Below are 23887 nucleotides of genomic sequence, written 5' to 3'. Positions count from 1 at the left end.
CTTACCGAAGGGAAGTGAGCTTTACATTGGCAGAACATGTGGCAGGGCAGTCTGACATTTTGTGGATTATACTTGTGTTGTCCTTTTATTTTGTGTTGTACAGAAAAACATACACATTCTCTGGTATTCAGCTAGGTAGCTATGGGAATGCACATTAAAAAACGACTTCTAAAATCATAATTTGGCCCCTTGCACATGGGCTTGTCTGTGTACGGACTCCGCTTTGCTCAGCAGCGATCGATTAATGGAAAATAGGATTTGCATCCGTCTGGATTTCACGGACAGGATCGGCTTGCGGCAGATGTCAGGGAACATATTACCGGACATGTCACTGCTGGCATCCGTGCTCCATAGAGGTGCATGGAGCGTCCGATCAGGTCAGCCTGAAAAACTGACAAGCAGACCTGATCGGAAAGCCTGTGTGAAAGGGGCCTTTAGAACACTTCTCAATTTCTGTACTTTTTATCTGTCTTATACTGGGTCAAATTCAGGTAATGTGTGCATTTTAAGAAATGTACATTAATAAATACAAAATGTTAATAATTTTGTGTGTTTTTTTTTTATATATATATATATATATATATATATATATATATATATATATATATATATATATATATATATATATATATATATATATATATATATATATATATATATATATATATATATATATATATATAGTGTGTGTGTGTATAAATGTGTGTTATACCTATGTTTAGATTGTAGTTTGGTGTACAAAGTGACAGTGACTGCTATAGTTTCTCATTAGATATGTATGATTAGCACTTCTGTACAGTGGTCATGGCTCGCTGCTCCTCTCCTCAAACTTTATTTTTTCAATTTTCTCTCAGGTGATGTAGCAGTGAAAATTCTCAAAGTTATCGATCCAACTCCAGAACAGTTCCAGGCCTTTAGAAATGAAGTTGCAGTTCTCAGGTGAGTGCATTACATTTGTAATATTAGCGCTACATCGAGCTTTGTAGCCATTAATCTCCCATCGACAATAGAGCCTTTTCTGATTGTACAGTACAGGACACTGGTTTCTTAGTCTTTACTACTGGGTTATATGCAGCTGCCATTAAGTGATTGGACACTGCAAAAGAGCTGTTGGGACATTCCCCCATATGGCCCCTCCAACTCCCAGCTAGCCTCAGTTTTTTTGACAGTGTCCTTAAAGGGGTTGTAAAGGTAAATGTTTTTTCACCTTAATGCATCCTATGCATTAAGGTGAAAAAACATCCGACAGCACCGCCCCCCCCTGTTTTACTTGCCTCACCCCTCGAAAGTCCCGGGCGCGTCCCCGTCATCCTGTTTGGTTCCCAGCCTGGCCGTTGATTGGCTAGGTTGGACAGATTGATAGCAGCGTAGCCATTGGCTGGCTCTGCTGTCAATCACATCCAATGACGCGACGCTCCGGGGGCGGGACCGAGTGATAGTCGGCGGCTATGGCCGCTGCTGTATCACTGGAGCGCGCTCGCAAAAGCTTTCCACCTTGCGAGGGAGGTCGTATGAAGGTGGAAAGCTTTTGCGAGGAGGAGCAGAGACAGCTGCCGAGGGACCCCAGAAGACCAGGTTCGGGGACACACTTTGCAAAACGAGCTGCACAGTCAAGGCAAGTATAACATGTTTGTTATTGTACCCAAAAAAAATTCTGCCTTTAGTGTTCCTTTAAGTTATGGACTTCTCTGCCGAGGGAAACTTCCCTTATTACATCAGTTTTATCTTTTTTTTTTATGGATTTTTTTTCTCGGATACATTTTCTATCAAATTGGCTGCACCTTTGCCACTGCAGCTTCCGGATCGGTTAAATCCTTGGCAGTGCTTTGTGGGACTGTACCCAGACTCCTGCTGCAATGAAGACTCATGGCTGACATGTGATGCTGCTATAGAAGCTCCCCTTCGGATGTATTGTAATGCATGTAGTTAGCCACAGTTCCAGAGCCATGTTCTGTTTGGCATAAAGCCCAGACTTAAAAGACACCTGCAGGGGTATGCCCCTCCAGGAGGATAAAGCCAAGAAGGGGTTAACCTCCCTATATGCCTATAGGTAAAGAAATTTCACATGGGGAATACAAGGGTGGCAATTGCCCTCCTTCTGGGGGGGTTGTCTGGCCTACAAAGGCAGATTACCATCTGCACATCCGTTTTTCTGCAGCACCAATGTTCTCTGTGTTTGGGCAACCTGCACTACCAATTTGTCAACCACCGTTTTGGCCCATCTACGATCCCTTGAGTTTCCACTGAGATGCTTCCCTCAGTGTTGACTCTGCTTGCCTTGAGGGTTCAGGTTGTGGGTGTACCTGGATGATCTTCTGCTGTAGGATCGGTATCCGCTGTCCCTGAGGGACAACATCTGCCAGACTTGGCAAATGCGTTTTGTCATATAGAATGGGACACTCCCCTCTGTTCTGTGTGCTCCCTATTGCTTGCTATAAAAATGTGTCTAGCTGGGAGTGGAGGGAAATCTGTGTCCCGTCCTGTACTCCAGGAAATGGATTTTACTGGCAAGTCAAAAATCACGTTTTATTCATTACATATTCACTGGGAACTTTGAAGGAAATGCAAATCACTGTGCGCAAGGAAGCTTACCTCTTTTGTTGGAACCTGGAATGTACACAGGGCTGTCTCGACCTACCCCTTCCCCTTTTTGGGACCTGACCTAGTTGGCATCTGTTTACTCCAATCGAATCTGTTATATTTAAAAAAAATGTAGATTATATTATCGGAACAAATTGTTGGGAAGCCACACTTTCATCATGAACCCTTTAGAAAGATGAGATGCAAATGAATTTAGCCATTATCATAGATCAGGAAGGATGGTTTCAATCAACAAAAACTTACCCAAAAATGAAATTTTTGGAATAAAAAATTGAGTGCATGGAGTAAAAAAGTATAGCTAAACCCAAGAACAAAAATGTAACATATTGCAGCTTTGCAGTGCTTTTGGTGGCTTCGTTATGTTCAGTTTCGGCTAAGAACATTTTCAGGAATTACAGAAAATACTTGTCAGCAGTTGTGCTCGTCGCTTCCCATGAGATCCAATTAAAGTTGATATATATCTCTATTTAATTTCCATTCACAGAAAGACACGGCACGTCAACATTCTGCTTTTCATGGGCTACATGACAAAAGACAACCTGGCCATCGTTACCCAGTGGTGTGAGGGAAGCAGCCTCTACAAACATCTGCATGTACAGGAGACCAAATTCCAGATGTTCCAGCTGATCGATATTGCCAGGCAAACGGCACAGGGAATGGAGTGAGTGATATTATTTATCATTTATTTTTTTTTCTTTCTTGAAATTGTGTGTGATAATTTGGTTTGTGTGTGATAATTTGGTTTCCACGCAACAGTTTTTCTTGTAAATACCTGTATTGGGCCTTGGTTTTTAATATTCAAACCATTCAAAACTTTTCCTGGCACTTGATCCAAGCACAAAGAACCTACGTACAACTTTTCCAACATTTAGGTTAAAAACAAGATTTTTTGCATACATTTAACGCATGTAAAGCCACTACCATATCAAGACAAAGATAAAGTATGGACCCCAACTCAAAACTATCTGAGCTCCTAACCTGTTGGGTTCTTGGAGATGTTGCTTCTTACTTCCTGTCCTGATGACCACCTACCACCAAGACAGACTTGTATACTTGGCCTTCCTCCATATTTTCCAGAGAAGCTTTGGGGTTGATCCGACTTTTTTTATTATAAATTACTCCTATGTAACATAACCTAAACTCTTAGTGCACGTGTGAATATCCTTTTATGTATCCTGTGATGAACCATGAGTGGGACTCGTATGCCTCTTATTTCTATTGGTCCATGTTCTCATACTTGTTAGACAATGATTAAGGTCCCAGGATCTCCAACTTCTGTGTAAATACAATTCTCGATATTCTTGCTTGACAACTTGTGATGTATGCTGCCAAGCAGGATATTTACCAATTATGAGCTAAATGTCAGCTTTGCTATGTGTGTGCCAGCAGGCAGGGGACTTGTTGCAACTTGTGTCCTTGTAGCACAATGATCCAAAGCAAGAGATAAAAAAAACACAATCCAGTCAATGCATTGGCTTGAACATCCTTTAACCAGTTTTTGGAGGACCAGCCAAGTTATTCCTTTGTTTTCTTTCTTTGATGTTTAACATCTTTGTTCTTTCTTGCAGCTATTTACATGCAAAGAATATCATCCACAGAGACATGAAGTCAAACAGTATCTTTTTCTGGGTCACAGGAAAGCAAGTGTCTGTTAAAATGGTTGCAGGGCTCCTTTATGCACAACTATAAGCGTATAATAAATGCAATGCATCCATCAGATGTGCCAGGTTATTAGGAGGCTTTAGGATGATTCAGGCTTCTTCATTAAAATGGTGCAAACAACAACAAGGACATGTAACGTTTATCAGTACATGGCAGCCAATCGAATCGGACTGCTACATTGTTTATTTTTAGCTTGCCACTCCTAAAGGTTAAATTCGCCTTTAATTTCACCTGTAATGAGGATGTAACATGTTCCAGCTCACCCCTTAGACAGTGGACAGGGGTTCTTCTCCCCATGCAGCTGTTGTCGCATTTAAATTTGTCACGGGTGTGCAGGGCCCCACAGTAATCGTAATCCCAGATCCCCTTTAACACCATTTTTAGTACCTTTTTTAGTTTCTCCTTTTTCTTACTTTCCACCCTTGACTTCTCTTCTGGGTAGTCAGGATCTGTTAAATTTTAGTAGAGCAATTTTTTTCTCCCTCTTTCCAGGATCTTTCAGGCCCTGCTCACTTAAATTCTATTGGCTGCCATGTCGAGTTTATATACTAAAAACATTTGTGTATAGTAAAGCAGGGCTTCTAATATTGCTCTAATTTGTTTGTGTGTACTAGTCAGGAAAAATCTGGTGTGCATTAAAGTAGAACTAAAGGCAAACCTTTTATTTTCATCGCACAATACAGAACACAAGCAGAATATTCATACGCCATGGGTTATAGTTGTGTACCTGCAGGTGACTGGATACTGTTAAAGCTTTAGAGGATACGTTTCATCTACAACCCAACCCCAGTCTGGGAGTCCTCAGTTTTGTGGTAGTCTCTGAAGATGATAAACCTTTTCTCCTTCACAGAGAAAATCCCCTAGTTTTAACTAGTTTTTGATTTTTCTTTCTTGGTTTATCTTCCAGTTCTTCAATTAAACCCTCACTGTCTTCTAAAGCAGCATAGAAGCAGTGCATATGGATCAGGGCAACCTTGGTAAAACCTTTGGAGCCTTACTCTGACCCCATGCTTCAGGCACAGGATCCAGCATAGGCGCTCACATTGGCACTTCGTGCAATACATCGAGTTAGCCACAGGGTGCTATACACACCGGTTGCCTTCTGCTCTACATTTCTGTGGAGATGCCCTAGAACAGTGATGGCGAACATTGGCACCCCAGATGTTTTGGAACTACGTTTCCCATGATGCTCACGCACTCTGCCATGTAGTTGAGCATCATGGGAAATGTAGCGCCAAAACATCAGGGGTGCCAAGGTTCGCCATCACTGCCCTAGAACATGTCAAGAGACAAATTTTCCACAGTGCTCCGCAACAGCTGGCGGGCAGTAGTTTGGAGATCCCTTCATTAGCGTATACCTTAAGGCTACTGCTTTAATTAGATGGACAAATGCCCTATTTTTCCTGTTCTCTGGACTTCGCAAGGGACACCCTACTTCAAAGTCCACCATTGCACAACAGATATGAACTCTGATTGCAAGAGCTTACAAAGACAAATCTCCTGGCCTTTTACATGCCTTTTTCAGTAGATTGCTGGGAGTTTTATAAGTAATTTGGCACCAAGTCTTTGTAGACCAGTGAAGGCCGCCGCCTGGTCTTCTTTTCATACTTTGAATGTTTTACCAGCTGGACGTCCAATATTTTGCTGATTCAGCTTTTGGCTGTAAGGTTATTGCAGCGGCTCTCTGAGCTCGGGTCTTCTGACTCTTGTTGGGGTTGTTGGCACAGGTTTGCCTCATTGCCTACCCAATTATTTTCTTGGTGGCTTCCCATGGTGTTTGAATATTTTACCTGTGTCCTGTACTGTAGGATTAAGATAATTAAGATTGCCTGTAAATGCCATATTTTGAAATGCGCTACAAGACACCGGCTGCTTTCCAATCCTTGGTTTACTCTCCATTGCTTTTTGCAAAATTGAGGACTCTGAGTAGGTTGGGCTTATAGGGAGGTGCCCAGTGACCATGTCTTCAAAAGTTTTGTCAGTGTCCAATCGCCTGAAGATGCACCCCTCTAACCTATGGTGTATAAATATTCGGCCCGTATCCTGTACTGAAATGTACAGGCTAGTCAAAATTCCTCTTATTCCCATTTTGGATAGATTAACCACTTTTTGTCCACGCTATAGCCGAATGACGGCTACAGCTTGGACCTGCTTTGATAGGAGGCCGTCAATAGACGTTCTCCCCTTCGCACACTCCCCGCACGCCCCCTGCAGGGCACGCACTGTGATCACCAAGTCACTGAGACTCGGGTGATCACAGATCCGAGTAAGAGGCCGATCTCAGCCCCTTACCACGTGATCAGCTGTCAGTCAATGCCATCAGCTGCTCACGTGATGTAAGCAAAAGCTTGGTAATCGTAGTGTTTTTTTTTTTTTCTCTCCTCCCGCTGACAGCGTGAGGAGAAAAAGCCGATCACTGGCTCTTGTGCAAGGGACATTGGTCCCGAAGACGAAGAGTCACGTTTGCCTCATCTTTGCCCACTAGTACCACCTGCCAGTGCCCACCAGTGCAAAAAAGTGCCACATATCAATGCCCACGAGTGTCATCTATCAATGCCCACCAGTGGTGCCATCGGTGCACACCAGTGCAGCCTCATCAGCGTACATCAATGAAGGACAAAAATGACTTGTTTGCAACATTTTATAACAATATAAAACGGTTTTGGATATAATTTTTTTTTTTTATCTGTCTTTTTTTTAACAAGAAATAAAAACTACAGAGGTGATCAAATGCCACCAAAAGAAAGCTCTATTTGTGGGCAATTGTCATTCAAAGAGTGAGAGCGCTGAAAATTGGTCTGGGCAGGAGGGGGTTTAAGTGGCCCAGTAAGCAAGTGGTTAAGGGAGAGCAATAGCCCTTGTGAGGTATATTTTTTTTTTTTTTTTTTTGCCATTTGTGTCCCAATGGACAGATTTCACCAGGGTCACTAGAACTAGTATCCCCATTGAAAGATTTCTACTCTATTCCTATTCTGTGTTGTATTTTCTTTCACTTTCGGTGATAGTGGTACACATTACAACTAGGGTAGCTCTTCTTGGCAAAGGCACAGATGGCATTTAAAATCTGCCAATTGTTCTGATCCTCCTCCCTATCCAAAAACAAAACATTTTTTTTCGTTTAGTAATACTTTAACAGGGATTTTATATCGTTGAATTTGGAAACCATCCCCTTGCAAAAATGAGGAAGTACAACTGGAAAAAGTACTAAACGGCTCTAGGAGTTCAGAGGCATCTAAGTACTCACAGATGGGGCTTGAAAAGGGAGTATTGTTTGTAATGCAGGCCATACACAAAGCAAATTTCTTTCCTGCAACCATGGAGACAGTGTTGACAGGGGAATCCCTCCTGCTGAGCCATTGTAGACAGTGATTATTGCTAGTGGCTATACCAGCTGCTAGTGATAATTGCATGCAAAATTGGGTAGGCTGGTTGTACATTCAGCCTGCTCATACATGGTTCGAATCTCAGCCGGGTCAGTACCTTAAAGGATGATGACTCTGCAGTTCTCAAATATTGCTTTTGTCTGAGAGATAACTATGCTCATCAGGTGGTGTGTTGGCTATAAAGCTCTGAGGATAAAGGCAAAACAGAGGCTGCTATGGGCTAGTGCACACCATTTGTCTTCACGCTGGCTTATGATACTGCTTATGATACTGGAGGAGAAAACAAACCATGGTGAGCAAGCAATGCAGGAATCCTAAAACGTTAGGAATACTCTTTTAAGGTGTCATACATTTGATGATCTGGCTTTATCTTCCTAAACCATGGTATAGATATATTTTTGCATGAAGGACTAACGGTGAAAATTGGTGATTTTGGCCTGGCCACAGTCAAGTCCCGGTGGAGCGGTTCTCAGCAAGTAGAACAACCATCTGGATCAATCCTGTGGATGGTAAGAAACTAAGACCGGAGATTCTAATGAATATCTTTCTATTGTTTGTGCACTTTAGACCTGAGCTGACCCAATCTGACTGTTGGCAATCACCTCGGCCATGTCATCTGGCTTGTGACCTGTTCGTGAACAAAAATAACTCCTAATCTCTGGCCAAAAGTGCAATCCAAACGCGGGTTAATATTTACATCTGCTTGTTGTTCTGGAACACGTAAAAGGCTTTTGTTTCAGTGTTGGGGGCGGCTTGTACGGGTAGGTTCAGTGGGCACTACCCCGTGGAATGGCATGAGTTATGCAAACTCTGGGGGTGCTGCACTTTTGCAGGATACATCTAATATCTACAAAGTTTTCCACAACTTCCTATATATGGGTGGTAGCCTACAATATGTAGCATTACTGACTCGATATTTTCAGCGTGATTTAACCACTTAAAGTGGAGTCTCCACCTGGGAAATAAAATTTCCACCAAAAATGAAAAAAAAAAAAAAAAAAAAATGTACTTACCCTAAATAGCTGTTGCTATGCGGAAATGTCCTGAATCTGCATCTTCATCCTCAGCGGTGGATTCTCTTCCTCCTCCTACACTCGGTGTCTTCTTGTGAATGGGGCGCGCTGCATTCTGGGAACTGTGTGTGTCCCAGAAAGCAGCCGGCCCATTCACAAAGCGCCGCGCTTCAGGAAACGGGTAGTGAAGCCGTACGGCTTCACTGTCTGTTTCCCTTACTGTGGATGGTGGCGCTTGGAGCTGCCAGGATCGAGGACCGGCCTCGGCGGGAGCCGACATCGCTGGCGGCTAGTAGAGGTAAGTGTCCTTATTAAAAGTCAGCAGCTACAGTGTTCGTAGCTGCTGACTTTAAATGTATTTATTTTTTTGGATTGGAACCTCCGCTTAAGGACCGAGCCTCTTTCTGAGATTTGGTGTTTACAAGTTAAAAACGTGTTTTTTTTTGCTAGAAAATTACTTGGAACACCCAAACAGTATATATATATTTTTTCTAACACCCTCGAGAATAAAATGATCATCGTTGCAATACTTTTTGACACAGTATTTGCGCAGCGGTCTTAAAAGCGCACTTTTTTTGGGGGGGGGGGGATTTTTTTAATTAAAAAAATAAGACAACAGTAAAGTTAGCCCATTTTTTTTTATTGTGAAAGATAATGTCACTGTAACGGAAGGGCCCGTGGGACCCAGAAGCTCTTTAACAGTATGAGATACTCATGTTTCCGCTTTCCCGACAACTCTTATGTCTAAAATCATCCTATGTCCACTAGGGGCATAGGATGACTGAGAAATTATATCTTGGAATACCTGAGATGGGGCAGTAATGATTATCCACAATATATTCCAGGATATCGTTAATGACATTAACATCTTTCAATTAACCTGTTGAGTTCAGAATCAACAAACAGTAATTAGTTCTTTAACTCCAGCACACCTGTCTGTCTGTCTGTTGTGATGTAAATTAATCTAGGATGGCTTCTAAGGATCTTTCATTGTGGCCTGTGCTAATTGACCCTGTATTGTGTGAAGGTCTATTGATGGTAATGTGTATTGTAAAGTAACAGACAGCCTAATGGTCAGGTGTCTGAATTATCAGCTGTAGTTAATTAGCTCATGTAAATGAGGTCAGAGCCGGAGTCAGAATGTCTGACTAAAAGATGTGTATTGGGGCTCATTAGGGTCATTGTTCATTTGGATACTGCAGTATTCTTTTTGTGTGTGCGTATATAAGAGCCTGCTTTCTCAATAAAGATCTTCTTTCCTGTTGAACCTCAAACAGCTGTGTCTCGTTAATGGGAGAATTCATATGGGTCGTGTTCGCCGGATTCTGGAGTGTCGATAGCTGCCTTGTGTGCGGGAATGGAATATCCTAAACGGCTTTAACCCCTGTTCCATTTGGGGTTTTGTTAGTTACGCCAAGTAAACATGTCGCACTTCAAAGTTGTATCCACTCACTGGAATGGCGATAAAGGCTTACCCATAAAAATCTCCATAGGCGACGTTTAAAAAATTCTACAGGTTGCATGTTTTGAGTTAGATGAGGTCTAGGGCTAGAATTATTGCTCTCGCTCTACCGATCACAGCGATGCCTCACGTGTGGTTTGAACACTCGTATGAGGGCGCTGCTCTCGTATGCGTTCGCTTCTGCGTGCAAGCTTGGGGCGCTTTAAAAAATATATACTTATTTTTTTCTTATTTTGTTTACTTTTATTTATTTTATAGAAAAAAAATTTGGATCACTTTTATTCCTATTACAAGGAATGTAAACATCCCTTGTAATAGAAAGCATGACAGGACCTCTTAAATATGAGATCTGGGGTCAAAAAGAACTCCGATCTCGTTTACACTAAAATGCAATAATAAAAAAAGTCCCTTTTTGTTATATCCTCTGTGTTGTGAGGGAGACACAAGACTCTGGGCTGGAACAATGGATGTTTATTCAGTACAGGAGGTACACTGCAACATGCATCTCAGGACATTACATATCTCTCTGCTTCCTACATGTGGTCTCTCTAAGATGGCTACTATGCCCCTTGACCCTTGTCATCACTGCTGGGTGGAGCCAGCCTTAAAGTGCCAGTACATGTGGAACCCTTCAGGTATAACACCTTCCATCCATCCCTAAAAAAAAAACAAAAAAAAAAAACAAAACAATAACAGGCACAAAACATTAACTGATAACTGTCCAATAACAGTCCTCCAAACACAGGAGAATTACGGAACTTCAAGCTTGCAGGGTTAATATGTCATCGGATCACTTCCGTCGGCCCCGTCGAAAGTCTCGTAACCGCTCTTGCAACTGAAACCGGTCAGGAGGGCGACAGTGTCGTTGAGGCCGGGCATCCAGCGATTCGGGACCGGAGGAAACAGGGCTGGCCGGAATGGGTACCGGCGGGGCCAAGAAGGGATCCCCCAGCTCAGAGGCTAAACAGACCTCCGGACCAGAGCTGGAGGGCTCTGTTGGAGCTGAGTTCAAAAGTTCAGAGTCCCCACAATCATCAGTCTCTGTGCATCCTGATTCGCTGGGAGCAGATCCTTGAGACACTGGTGGTTCAGCCGGCATCAGGGATTCGGGCAGTTGAGAACGAGGACGCAGTTGGTCCGCATGACGTCTGCAAATGGAACCATCTTCCAGGCGGACCTTGTACATCTTGGGTCCCAAGGTCTCTGCAATGACAGCAGGAAGCCAACGGGTGTTGGAAGCCCCATAAGATCGGGCCCATACCTTTTGTTGGGCTGTGAATCGGGGGAGCTCATTGTGTTTGACCATCTTGTCTTGGGACTGTAGTACATGTTCCTGGACTGTTTGAGGGCGGAGCATATCCAAAACAGTCCATGGCTGCCGCCCCAGAAGGAGTTCTGCTGGAGTTTTCCCAGTGGTTGCATGTGGTGTGTTTCTGTAAGCAGAAAGGAAGGAGTCCAGCTGCTGGGGTGACAGGGACTGTTGTTTACTTGCAGCCACTGTAGCTTTGAAGTAGCGTTTAAAAGTCTGCACAAACCGCTCTGCTTGACCATTTGTAGCCGGGTGGTAAGGTGCGGTCAACTTGTGCTTGATGTTGTGGGCAGTCAGGAAACGCTGAAACTCCTGACTGGTGAATTGTGCACCGTTGTCTGTGACGATTTCTCTGGGGTATCCAAACGTAGCAGCGAGATGTAACAGTATGGAAACCGTTGCCTTAGTCGTTGGCTGAGTAACAGGAATGACCTCAGGCCACTTTGAATGGGCGTCCACTATGATCAAGAAGGTGTGTCCTCTGATCGGGCCTGCAAAGTCCAAGTGTAGGCGAAACCAAGGAACCGTGGGCCAAGTCCAGGGCTGGACGCACCCTCGAGGAGGGTCTCTTGCCGTTTGTGCACATCCAGCACAAGCATTCACATATGTTGTGATATCTGAGTCTAGGTTTGGCCACCACACATAGCCTCTGGCCTTTTGTTTCATACGTGTGCTCCCGGGATGACCAGTATGTAGCAAGTCCAGAATGTGTCTCCGGAGGGTCTGTGGAATGATCACTCGGTCTCCCCATAAAACACAGTTGCCAGCCACAGTTAATTCCATACGCCTACGGAAAAAAGGTTCATACTCCTGTGTGACAGTTGCAGGCCAACCGGACCGTACCCAGGAGAGTATGGTTTTCAGAAAGGTATCCTTGTTTGTATGGGCTGCTATCTCCCCAGAAGACAAGAAGGACAGGCTGGTGTAACGACAACTCTTGACCGGTGGAGAAGAGTCCATGGACCTCCCTGTCAGTCGGGACATAGCGTCCGCATTAGCATTGGCATCATGACCACGATACTGAATTTTGTAGCTGTATGCCCCCAAGAATAGGGCATAGCGTTGGAGGCGGGCCGCAGTAGTCTGGGAGATGCCTTTGTCAGGGCTAAAGATCTGAAGGAGTGGTTTATGGTCCGTCAGTATGGTGAATTCCCTACCATACAGGTAAAGATGAAACTTCTTAATTGCCCATATCAGCGCAAGAGCCTCTTTGTCAATGTGTGAGTAATTGCTTTCTGCTTTTGTCAAAGACCTGGAGGCAAATGCCACTGGTTTTTCTGACCCATCTGGTAAGATGTGGGATAGTACCGCCCCCAGACCATAGGGTGTGGCATCACAAGCCAAGGTGAGAGGCTTCTGGAGGTCATAGTGCACGAGCATGCGTGACGCCAACAGCTTCCGCTTAGAAACTTCAAAAGCACGTTGGCATGCAGCCGACCAGTCCCATCTGGAGTGTTTCTCCAAAAGCTTGTTCAACGGAAACAAGGTGTGTGCCAGATCTGGCAGGAATTTGTGGTAATAGTTCAGCAAGCCAAGGTATGATCGCAGCTGCTGGACGTTGGTTGGGGCTGGAGCTTTGACTAAAGCATCAACCTTGGCTTCCGTGGTGTGTATACCTTCTGCATCCACAAGGTGGCCACAAAACTCCAATTTAGGCACCATGAATTGGCATTTTGCTAAGTTCACTTTCAGACCCTGTTCTTGGAGTCTCGCCAACACAAGCTCCACATTCTGCTTGTGTTCCTGGTCGGTCCGTCCTGTAATGAGCATGTCATCTAGCAGGCACTGAGTGAAAGGAATGTCCGCCAAAATCTCGTCCATTTTTCGTTGCCAAATGGCTGGGGCAGAGGCTACCCCAAACACCATCCGATTATATTGATACAGTCCCTTGTGGGTGTTGATGGTCAGAAACTTGCGGGAAGAAGGATGGACCTCAAACTGTAAATATGCTTGTTTGAGATCAAGCTTGGTGAACTTTTGACCTCCTGCAAGAGAGGCAAAAATGTCATCTACTCTGGGTAGGGGATACTGGTCTATTTCCAGTTGAGAGTTCAGTGCCATGCGGAAATCGCCACAAATGCGCAAGTCCCCATTCGATTTCTTTACCGGTACAACTGGTGATGCCCACTCGCTGTGCTCTACCTTTGAGATGACACCTTGTTCCTCCAGCCGACTTAGTTCTGCTTCCACACCTGCTCGGAGTGCGAAAGGTACTGTCCGAGCTTTGAAGAACTTAGGCTGAGCGTTGGGTTTCAGCTTGAGTCTCACACAGTCATGCTTTATTTTTCCCAACTGGTCATCAAAAATCTTTGGGAACCGCTGCTTCAGGGACACCACCCATCCCTCATTATCTCCTAATGGAATGGTAACGGTGTTACAGGGACTTATGGCGATGTCTGGCATCCCAAAGTGAGCAATCCAGTCTCTCCCAAAGAGAGGGGGTCCCCCATTTTCTAGGATATATAATGGCAGTCTCTTTGTCTGACCCTTGTACAATACCTGTACTTTTGCGTAACCCAGTGGGTGGAGTATCTGCTTTGAGTATGTCTGCAGTTTGATTGGTGTTGGGCGGACAGTTTTTCGGGTCTGAAGTTGTCTCCATTGTTTCTGGGTGATAACTGAAACTGCTGCTCCTGTGTCTACATCCATCCTGAGATTCTTTCCCTCAATGGTTACATCTACAGTCATTGCGGAGGGTGCTGAATGCATATGATGTATGTCTAACCTGTGGAGCACAGCCTCATCCTCTGACTCAGATGATGATGTATATCTTCCCACCATATATGTCTTTGTCTTGGGGTTCAGAGGTTGTTTATCTCGCACCTTCTTGCTACGGCAAACTCGTTTCAGATGGCCGGTCCTACCGCAATTATGACAGGTCTGATCCTTAAACCGGCAGACTTTGTGGTCATGGTCTGTATTCCCACAACGGTGGCAAGCTGACTCCCGGCTTGGTGGGGGTCTGTATTTCCAGTTTGCAGCAGTTGGCTTGACTGCTGTTCTGAAAACTTCCTGCTTCACCTCTTCCCTTCTGCTCTGGGGGTTCAATTCCTCTGTATCTTTCACAGCCATTTCCATCACTGAAGCTATTTCAATTGCCTTTGTAAGAGTAAGGTCTTTCTCTGTTAACAGTCTCTTTTGTGTTGACTCACAATTCAGTCCCATGACAAACTTATCTCTCAGTGCAGTAGGTAGGTAGTCCCCAAAAGAACAGGTCGAGGCTAGTCTGCGAAGGGCGAGCACATAAGCTTTAATCTCTTCACCTGTCTGTTGCTGCCTCTGATAGAAGCGAAATCTTTCTGCAATCTCTAATGGTTTAGGCTGGAAGTGATCCTCTAGCAGTGTCAGCAGCTCTGCCAATGTCTTAGCTGCAGGTTTTACAGGGGAAAGCAGATCCCTCAGAGTGTCATATGTCTTGGCCCCAACCACTGTCAGAAACACTGCTACTTGCCTGTTGTCTGGGATGGCATTTGCACTGAAATACTGTTCCAGTCTCTCAACCCAGGAATTCCAGGATGTCTGTTCTCCATCAAACTCACTTAATGTCCCGATTAATGACATTTTCCTGCTGGGATCTGTGATTGCTTTTATCCAGGTGACAATCCACAATGTCTTTGTCTCTCTCTCAGACTGATAGACACTTTGTAAATCCCATCCTCGTCGCCACTGTTATATCCTCTGTGTTGTGAGGGAGACACAAGACTCTGGGCTGGAACAATGGATGTTTATTCAGTACAGGAGGTACACTGCAACATGCATCTCAGGACATTACATATCTCTCTGCTTCCTACATGTGGTCTCTCTAAGATGGCTACTATGCCCCTTGACCCTTGTCATCACTGCTGGGTGGAGCCAGCCTTAAAGTGCCAGTACATGTGGAACCCTTCAGGTATAACACTTTTTTAAGAGCGATGGGCGTAAGTGACGTTTTGACATCGCTTCCATCCTGCAGTGAGATGGAGATGGGTGGGGGCCCCTCATTCTTCCCCTCACTCGTCTCCATACATAGCAAGGGGACAGAGGCGATCGCGAGGGCACCGGAAAGCGGCGGAAGGTGGGGGCTCTCTCCCGCCGCTGATAAAAGTGATCTTGCGGCGAATCTGCCGCAGAGACCACTTTTTTTTATCTTGTAGTGGACAGCCCGCTGAAGTAGAGGATACCGGGGTTATGGTAGCTAGCTAGGAATTTCCTCTTCAAACAGCTGACGTATTCCTGCGGCGGGCGGCCCATAAGTGGTTAAAAACACGTTTGAAGTTTAATCTTTCAGAAAAGCATACATTTTTTTTCTAAAGTAGGACTATAGTCACCAATTTTTTTTTATTTTGTATGCAGTAAAGGAGGGTTATAACCCACTGTGTCCCATTAGGGAGATTTCCCTTCACTTCCTGTCCCATAGCCAAACATGAAGTAAGAGAAAATCCCTTCAAAATAAGGGAATCCCCTGGGGACCCCCAGGTCACTAGAACTAGTGTCCCCATTGGAAGATTTCCCCTCTTACTTTTCTGGGGACAACCCAAAACGTGGGATTTTTTTTTACTTTCAGTGATTATGGTAAACAGGACAAATAGCGTGAATCTCCATAACGGGGGCACGGACAGCAATAAAAACTGTCCGGGATTCTGATCCATCTCCACGATATTCAAAACTTTTAAAGAAAAAAAAAATGTGCCTTTTAGTTGTACTTTAAGCTTTAATTTTGGCCAATTCCCACCCTATCAGGCGACATTTAAGGCATGGGTGGCCCAGTTGGCACCACTCAGCTTGACAAAATTCCATTTAAAATTCAAAGGAGCCAGGTGGAGAATGATTGGCTGAACAGTTGGTACATCTGTTGAATACTTCAGCCGGCAGTGCAGATTCCTCCCTTCACGCTGTTTGCATGTATGGAGGAATCTGTATTTTCTCCCATTCAGCCCCCAGACTGGATGAGAGACACCTTACCGTGTATGGCCAGTAAGTTTTAAGACTAAGGTAGGTAGGTGTTCATTGATCACAGATCTGGCTGAGATAATATCTTGGTGGTTACTGTAGATCTCCACGTATTCACAGTTCATGTACTCACATCTTTATACTTCAAGCAGGATATTCTGGGTTTCACTTTAAAGGTAATACTCAAATAACAAACCTGGATACAAGAGACCTCCTTTGTTAACTGTAACGACAGCAACATATAATGTCTAATAGCTTGCATTTATCTCTGGTAATAATCCCTGTATTTATTTCTCCGCAGGCTCCAGAGGTCATCCGAATGCAAGACAATAACCCGTTCAGTTTCCAGTCAGATGTGTATTCTTATGGCATTGTCCTATATGAGTTAATGACGGGAGAGCTACCCTACTCTCATATAAGAGACAGAGATCAGGTACAGGTACAAACTCCATCCTTGTTTTTAGTGATTGTAAAGGCTGACTGCATCAAGGTAAATAAAATAAAAACTTTCTTGCTTGCGCCCCCCTCTCCCCCCCCCCCCCCAAGGCCCCTTTCACACTAGGCGTATCCGTTTGAGCAGAGTCTGTCAGCTCAATGGGAGATCTCTCCACTCATCTCCACTGAGCCGGCGGATGACAAGCCCCTCTCTGCTCACTGAGTGGGGAGGGGCTTGTGCATGCCGCTGTTTGGAGAGATCTGCTGAAAACAGACAGCATGTCCGTTTTCATCAGATCTAATCCGATCCGCCATGGACGGATGGGGACGTATCGCCATACGTCTGATTTTTGTTGGGTCGGATGTCAGCAGACATGTCTCCACTGACATCTGATGCTCCATAGAGATGTATGGAGCGACCGTTCAGGTCCATCGACAAATATGACAGACGAACCTGACCGTGTGAAAGAGGCCTTATACATATAATTGTGCTCATAAGTTTACATACCCTGGCAGAATTTGATTTCTTGGCCATTTTTCAGAGAATATGAATGATAACACAAAAACTTTTTTCACTCATGGTTAGTGTTTGGAGGAATTCATTTATTATCAATCATCTGTGTTTGAGCATTTAATTTACCCCCAATAAAAAGTGACTGGGGTAGATTTGGACTGGAATGATTTGTTTAGAAATAGAAAGGTCACCTTAACTCTGAAGGCATTCCTTCAGGCTGGTTGTACTGACGTTGATCAATGGATCGACTTCAAGTACAACCAGCCTGCCCATAGACGGATGGAGACGGTTCCTGATGAACTGGCTGGATTTCGATCCGTCTATGGCCAGCTTTAGTAAGGCTCCATTACAACGGAATGACTGGTTGTCGGCCACAGCCTTACTAGTTTTATGCTCACTTGTCTGTATCAATTTATTGAATCGCTTTGTTTGTCTTTTTGTTTAGATCATATTTTTGGTTGGCCGAGGATGTTTGGTGCCTGATCTAAGTAAGCTGTATAAGAACTGTCCTAAAGCAATGAAGAGGCTTGTTGCAGACTCCATACACAAAGCAAAGGATGATAGGCCGCTGTTTCCACAAGTACGTTCCCCCCCCCCCCCCTTATATTTGGACAAGGGGCTCATTAATTCTGAGTGAAAAATTATACTTTTAAGATCTGTGTTCTTACAAGTTCCGTTCTTTGGTGTCTTGTGCAATAGATGACTTCTCACTTTGAAAATTATATAGTTATGTAGTATGTGTCTGCTGCCATCTACAGCACTGCATGTAGAATTGCAGTTAAAACTGGAAATGTATAGGTAACAGTTCTGGATATTGTCAAAAAATATGTAGCAAAGCATAAAACCGGAGAATACACTTATGCCGCGTACACACAATCATTTTTCGGCATGAAAAAAAACGACGTTTTTAAAACGTCATTTAAAATGATTGTGTGTGGGCTTCACATCGTTTTTCGGCTTCTGAAAAACGACCAAAAAAAAATTCGAACATGCTGCATTTTTTCATGTTGTTTTTCGTGTTGTAAAAAATGATCGTGTGTGGGCAAAAACTACGTTTTAAACCCGTGCATGCCCAGAAGCAAGTTATGAGATGGGAGCGCTCGTTCTGGTAAAACTACCGTTCATAATGGAGTAAGCACATTCATCACGCTGTAACAGACAAAAAAGCGTGAATCGTCTTTTACTAACAAGGAATCCGCTAAAAGCAGCCCAAAGGTGAATAGAACTTCCCCTTTAGAGTGCTGTTGTACGTCACCGTGCTTTGTTCATCATTTTTCAAAAACGATGGTGTGTGGGCAACTTCGTTTTTAATGATGAAGTTGGAAAAACGTCGTTTTTTGGACATGCTGAAAAATGACTTTTTTTCATGCTGAAAAACGATCGTGTGTACACAGCATTATCTTTTGCCTGACGAAGAGGTCATGCGTGACCTCGAAACGTTGCTTTTTGGATCGCTATTATGCATAACATTTTTGGACGTTTTTTCAATGATCCTTGGTGTGCTGGCGAATATGTGTACATGATTTGCTTTCCGGTTCCCAGCTGGTGATCGTTTCAGCACCCTTTTACTTATTGGACATTTTCCTGGAAGGTGTGCAGTTGGAATATTTTGTGACTGTACACAGCATTAGACATAAGATTGGCATGCTTGCAGAATTGATTTAGGGGTCTAGTTATAAATGTTTTCACCCAAGATTCAAATTTTTCTTAGATAAAGTGTGAGTATTGTGTGGAAAAAAAAAATGTGGACCCCTTGGTGCATCGTTTCTGAAACTATAGGTCAGGGTCCAATAGTACAATACTGAATACTAATTCAGACACTTAAAGCAGAACTTCAGTCGTTTTTTCATCTTTCCATTAATACAATTTTCTGCCCTTGTTGTTTTAACTTTGGATAGTAAAACATTTTTTTTCTGCCAGTAAATACCTTATACAGCCCACTTCCTGTTACTTGTCCACTTACTTGGGTGGGTGTGTGTGTGTGAATCCAGGAAGTGAACAAGCAGCAGCTTCAGCTGCCCACAGTTAAAATGGCTACAGCCAGACTAGATTTCTGCAGCATGTTTGGCAAGTACAGTGGAACCTCGGATTACGAGCATAATCTGTTCCAGGAGAATGTTTGTAATCCAAAGTGCTCGCATATCAAAGCGAGTTTCCCCATTGAAGTCAATGGAAACGAAAATAATTAGTTTTGCATTGACTTTAATGGCATGCAATACCGCATGCGGCCAGGGGCAGGGGCGACGGAGAGCCTCGGAAACGGCCGGAAAGGCCCGAGAACACCTCGGAAAGACTTTGTTCCCGAGGTCCGCCGAGCTGTCCTCTGGCCTTTCTGAACGGCGCCCCCCCACTGCGCACCACTTTGGCCTGAATCATGCTAGTTTTGAGAGGCAACGCTCGCAAACCGAGTTACGATTTTTAAAAATACAGTGCTTGTATTTCAAAACGTTAGTTAACCGCATTACTCGCAATCCGAGGTTCCACTGTATATATAAAATATGCAAAGTGGTTGGAGGGAAGCTTTAGAATGGCAATGGCATTTTTTTATTTTTCTGCTTGGAGTTCTGCTTTCAATAATTTTTTGTGTGTGAATGTTTTTATATTGTAATGACTCCCAGACCCCATTCACACCTCAGAGCTCCAAAAAGCTCAACATCCAAAGTTGTACCCGAGTGTAGTATCACTTGAGGCTTGTAGCTGGAAAAAGTACATAAGCTTCTTTTGAGCTCCATGCGTCAAGCATTTTTGTCCCCAGTAGACTTCCTGGGCGTGCTGGCCGGGGCGATTTCTGAGAAGAGGTGAAGGGGTCTCTCGCTACCAGGATACAACTTCTGCCCCTGTGTCTGGAGGGAGGTGGCGAGGGTGTTGGTGACGCAGCTGCTTTAGGTGCCACCCGCACTGGGGAACACTAATAAGCCCTAATAACTTGCTTATCACTTTTGAATAATAAGCGCAAAAGCCCTGCGAAAAAACTTGTTCAAACGCTAAAAAGGCAAAATCACCAAAGATGCTCAGTGCTGGTGTGAATGTAGCCTCTGGGCTCTTTTGTTTTGGATTATAAATATTTTAGCTTTTATTAATTTGCTAGCTTTTTACCTCTTTGCTTTACAAATAAGAAAACATTGAGAATTATACTTGAATTGAAAAAAGTCTGTTTTCATATTATACAACCTTTGTTTGTCCTTTTGGTCCTTGTTGGGTTTTATGGACATTTTGAGAAGAGTTGGGCCCCTTTCACACGTTTTCCGATCAGGTCCGCCTGTCAGTTTTTCAGGCGGACCTGATCGGAGATGCTCCATTCAGCCCTATGGAGCGGCGGATGTCATCTGTGACATGTTCGCTGTTGTCCCATCCAGTGCCGGCCCAAGACATTGTGCTGCCTGGTACCAAGAATGAAATGCTGCCCCCCCCCCCCCCCCCAACAAAAAAAATTATGTTCACCAAAATGCCCCCACATCCATTATTTTATATCATGATAACTAAAGTGGACCTATCATGGCTCTATACATGTATATATGAGTATAAAAAGGACCTGCTGTGGCTCTATTCATGCAATTAACCCCACAGTGGAGCGGAGAGCGGAACTGAAGGAGCGGTCGGGCGGCAATTAGCCCCACAGTGGAGTGGAGAGTGGAGCTGGCGGAATGGGATGGCGTGTGGGCAGGAAATTTGCTGCCCCCCTGAAAGTGCTGCCTGGTACAATGGTACCATTGGGTCCCATGGTAGGGCCGGCCCTGGTCCCATCTGATTCTGTCCGTGAAATCCAGACGGAGACCCCATTTTCCATCTGTCTATGGGATCAGATGATATCGGACAGGCGGTCCGTTTTTAATGCGATCTCCCATAGATGAGCGCTGGGCTCTGACAGGTCCATCTCAGCACAGTGAGCGGAGATTGACCGGTCATCTGCCTGCATCATCCCCCCGCTGAGCAAAACAGAGTCTGCTGGGCGGATCGCCTGTATGAATGAGCCCTTAGGTCCCAGTACGGTAAATATTTGATTGCATTAAAATGTTTACATACCCCTGCTTTAGTATTAGAGGCATGAGACTAGATTTATTGCATTGTATGTCCCCTTTAAACTGCAAGACCAACAAAAGCTGATATTTAGGTGTTTGGCTAAGTGGAGAGCTCTACCGCCTAATAGACTCTGATGGGGGAAGGAAACATTTTATATGATGAAGGGGTGGGAAAAGCCATACCGCCAAAAGAAATTCAGGGAAATCACCGGGTTCCACTTTTTTTTTCTCCAATTTTTTTTTTATTGTAAGAAAACTTATCAATACACAGTTTCATACAAGCAAAAGGTAATTAAACATCATTAACGTATACAGACCTGGTTTAACATTACCGTATATACTAGAGTATAAGCCGAGGCACCTAATTTTACCACAAAAAAATGGGAAAACTTATTGACTCGAGTATAAGCCTAGGGTGTCCATCTGCATGCTTCACTTTTTCACTGTGTCCATGCCGATGCCTCACTGTGCCCATAACTAGACTGACGTTTAACATGGGAGACTATGGAAGGGGTGCCCGGCTTTGAAAAATTGGCGCTCCCCAGCCGTATGTCCCCCAGGCAACAAACTTTGCACACTTGTAGAGAGAGAAGAAATGGGGCTATATGTGTGCAAAGTTCCGGGTCCATTGAACCTACGACCGGCCGGTACTGGGTCCCCAAAGTCACTGGAGAAATGACCATTTAACATGGGAGTCTACTGAAGGGGTTCTCGAATTTTAAAATCATTGCTCCCCGGCCGTAGGTCCCGCAGACAAAAAACTTTGCACACTTGTAGAGGAAGAGTGGGGTCCAGGGGAGCTACGGCCGGCCGGTACCGGGTCCCCAAAGTCCGGGAGATCAAGTGCAAAATGGTGACTCGAGTATAAGCCGAGGGGGGGCATTTTTAGCACAAAAAAAGTGCTGAAAAACTTGCTTATACTCGAGTAAATGATGTAAAATAACCAAAGGTCCCCACATTCACCAGGGGTGTGTTCCACTTTTTGATGGACTGAGATTTATTAACTTTTGAAGCTTTTTTTTTTTTTTTATTCTCTCTACCTTTCATAAAGCTGACTGTATATCCATGCTCTTTTCAGATCCTCTCCTCCATAGAGCTGTTACAACACTCACTCCCCAAAATCAACCGAAGTGCTTCCGAGCCCTCCCTTCACCGCGCCGCCCACACAGAAGACATCAATTCATGCACGTTGACGTCCACAAGATTGCCAGTTTTTTGAAAAGACCGCCAAGCTTCCTTGCTCATAAGTCTTCTGAAGAGGATACAACTTCTGAAATAAGCTGAAAGTGCTTTGTCTCCATGTAGAACGAGTCCTGTTCACTTTGTCATAATTCGTAAGAAAAATGCTGCTACCAGTGCATTTCCGAAGCCACCAACACAAATGAAATGGAGAAGAGCGAATTGTTTCTGCCTTTCATAAACTGCACCTCTTGAGCCACAAGCTTAAATGTGTCCGGCCTCTTTACTGAAATGTTACAGTGCGTTGTGACGTGTTACATTGGTGCCAACGGGTTGTTAATGAGCCTGAAAACGGTTAAGTGGAAAGACTTGTATCAATCCTAGTAAGATGAACAAAGAAGTAGAACCATCATGCTGTTGAATAGAAGATGCCTTTTAAAGGACTATTTTGCACAATTACAGACATAGGAGAGTGAATAGTTTGAACTTTCCTGAGTGGACTGTTTATACCCTGACACAGCACAATCTGCTTCTCCCTGGTACTCTGGTAATGTAGTGATTGCCCTGCACTAGGACAGCTTTATCAGATGAGGGTGTGCCTGCAGGGCACCCCCTGTCTATATATACATATACACACACTATATATATATATATATATATATATATAATATATATATATATATATATATATATATAATATATATATATATATATATATATATATATATATATATATATATATATATATATATATATATATATATATATATATATATATATAATAAATGCGGCCTGTGTGCGCTTTTCTGCACACATTGATACATGCACTAGAAGGGGGATCGGTGTGTATACAGTCTATTTTTTGATTTGGGTTTCAATTTGTTTATGTCCTTCTGTTGCATTTATTGTAAACTGCAGCTCTCCTGATTACCCGGTTTTAATAAATTAAATGTGTTTCACATTTTATTGTGGCTTCTTTTGCAAATTTCCATGTATAGGATTCTTGTCCATTTCCCACACAGAATGTTTGTTTTTATTGAAGAGCTACAAAATAAAAAAACGTAGCTTAGATCCTTGTGTTTCAATAAATGAAGGCTTACTTAACCGGTTCCCACCCACCCTATTAGGGAATGATGCCGGTGATAACATCTCATCGATCTGGGCAGACGTCCTATGATGTCCTCTTGGTTAGCGCCCCCTACACTGGGCCATGCAGCGGCGCGATTGGCCCCCAGCTGCATCCACCAGAAACAGTCGATGACTGATCACTGTACCGGCACCATGTGACGGCTGTAACCAATCACAGCAAGTCGTATGGCAGTTGTATACATTGAATCTCTTCCTTTTAAGCCATCCATTGTATACACTTGTGTTGCTAGCT

The 23887-nt window shown here is 43.8% G+C and overlaps 1 protein-coding gene across 4 annotated transcripts in view; it reads left to right on the top strand.

The window, feature by feature from the left end:
* Positions 1-22741, top strand: part of RAF1 (Raf-1 proto-oncogene, serine/threonine kinase) — a 176011-nt gene extending 153270 nt beyond the window's left edge. For 2 of the 4 annotated variants that reach the window (XM_040359341.1, XM_040359343.1), the window contains 7 exons: positions 855-939; positions 3086-3262; positions 4170-4216; positions 8037-8155; positions 16661-16798; positions 17754-17888; positions 22406-22741. In XM_040359341.1, the coding sequence (XP_040215275.1) occupies positions 855-939; positions 3086-3262; positions 4170-4216; positions 8037-8155; positions 16661-16798; positions 17754-17888; positions 22406-22546 (842 nt within the window). In that variant the 3' untranslated portion in view covers positions 22547-22741. The remainder of the gene's footprint in view (positions 1-854; positions 940-3085; positions 3263-4169; positions 4217-8036; positions 8156-16660; positions 16799-17753; positions 17889-22405) is intronic. The other 2 variants (XM_040359342.1, XM_040359344.1) reach the window with 1 other exon arrangement.
* The last annotated feature ends 1146 nt before the right edge of the window (positions 22742-23887 follow it).

This window comes from Rana temporaria, chromosome 7 (assembly GCF_905171775.1).
Source record: "Rana temporaria chromosome 7, aRanTem1.1, whole genome shotgun sequence".
In the NCBI taxonomy this organism is placed as follows: domain Eukaryota; kingdom Metazoa; phylum Chordata; class Amphibia; order Anura; family Ranidae; genus Rana; species Rana temporaria.
This window is presented reverse-complemented; position numbering and strand designations above follow the sequence as displayed.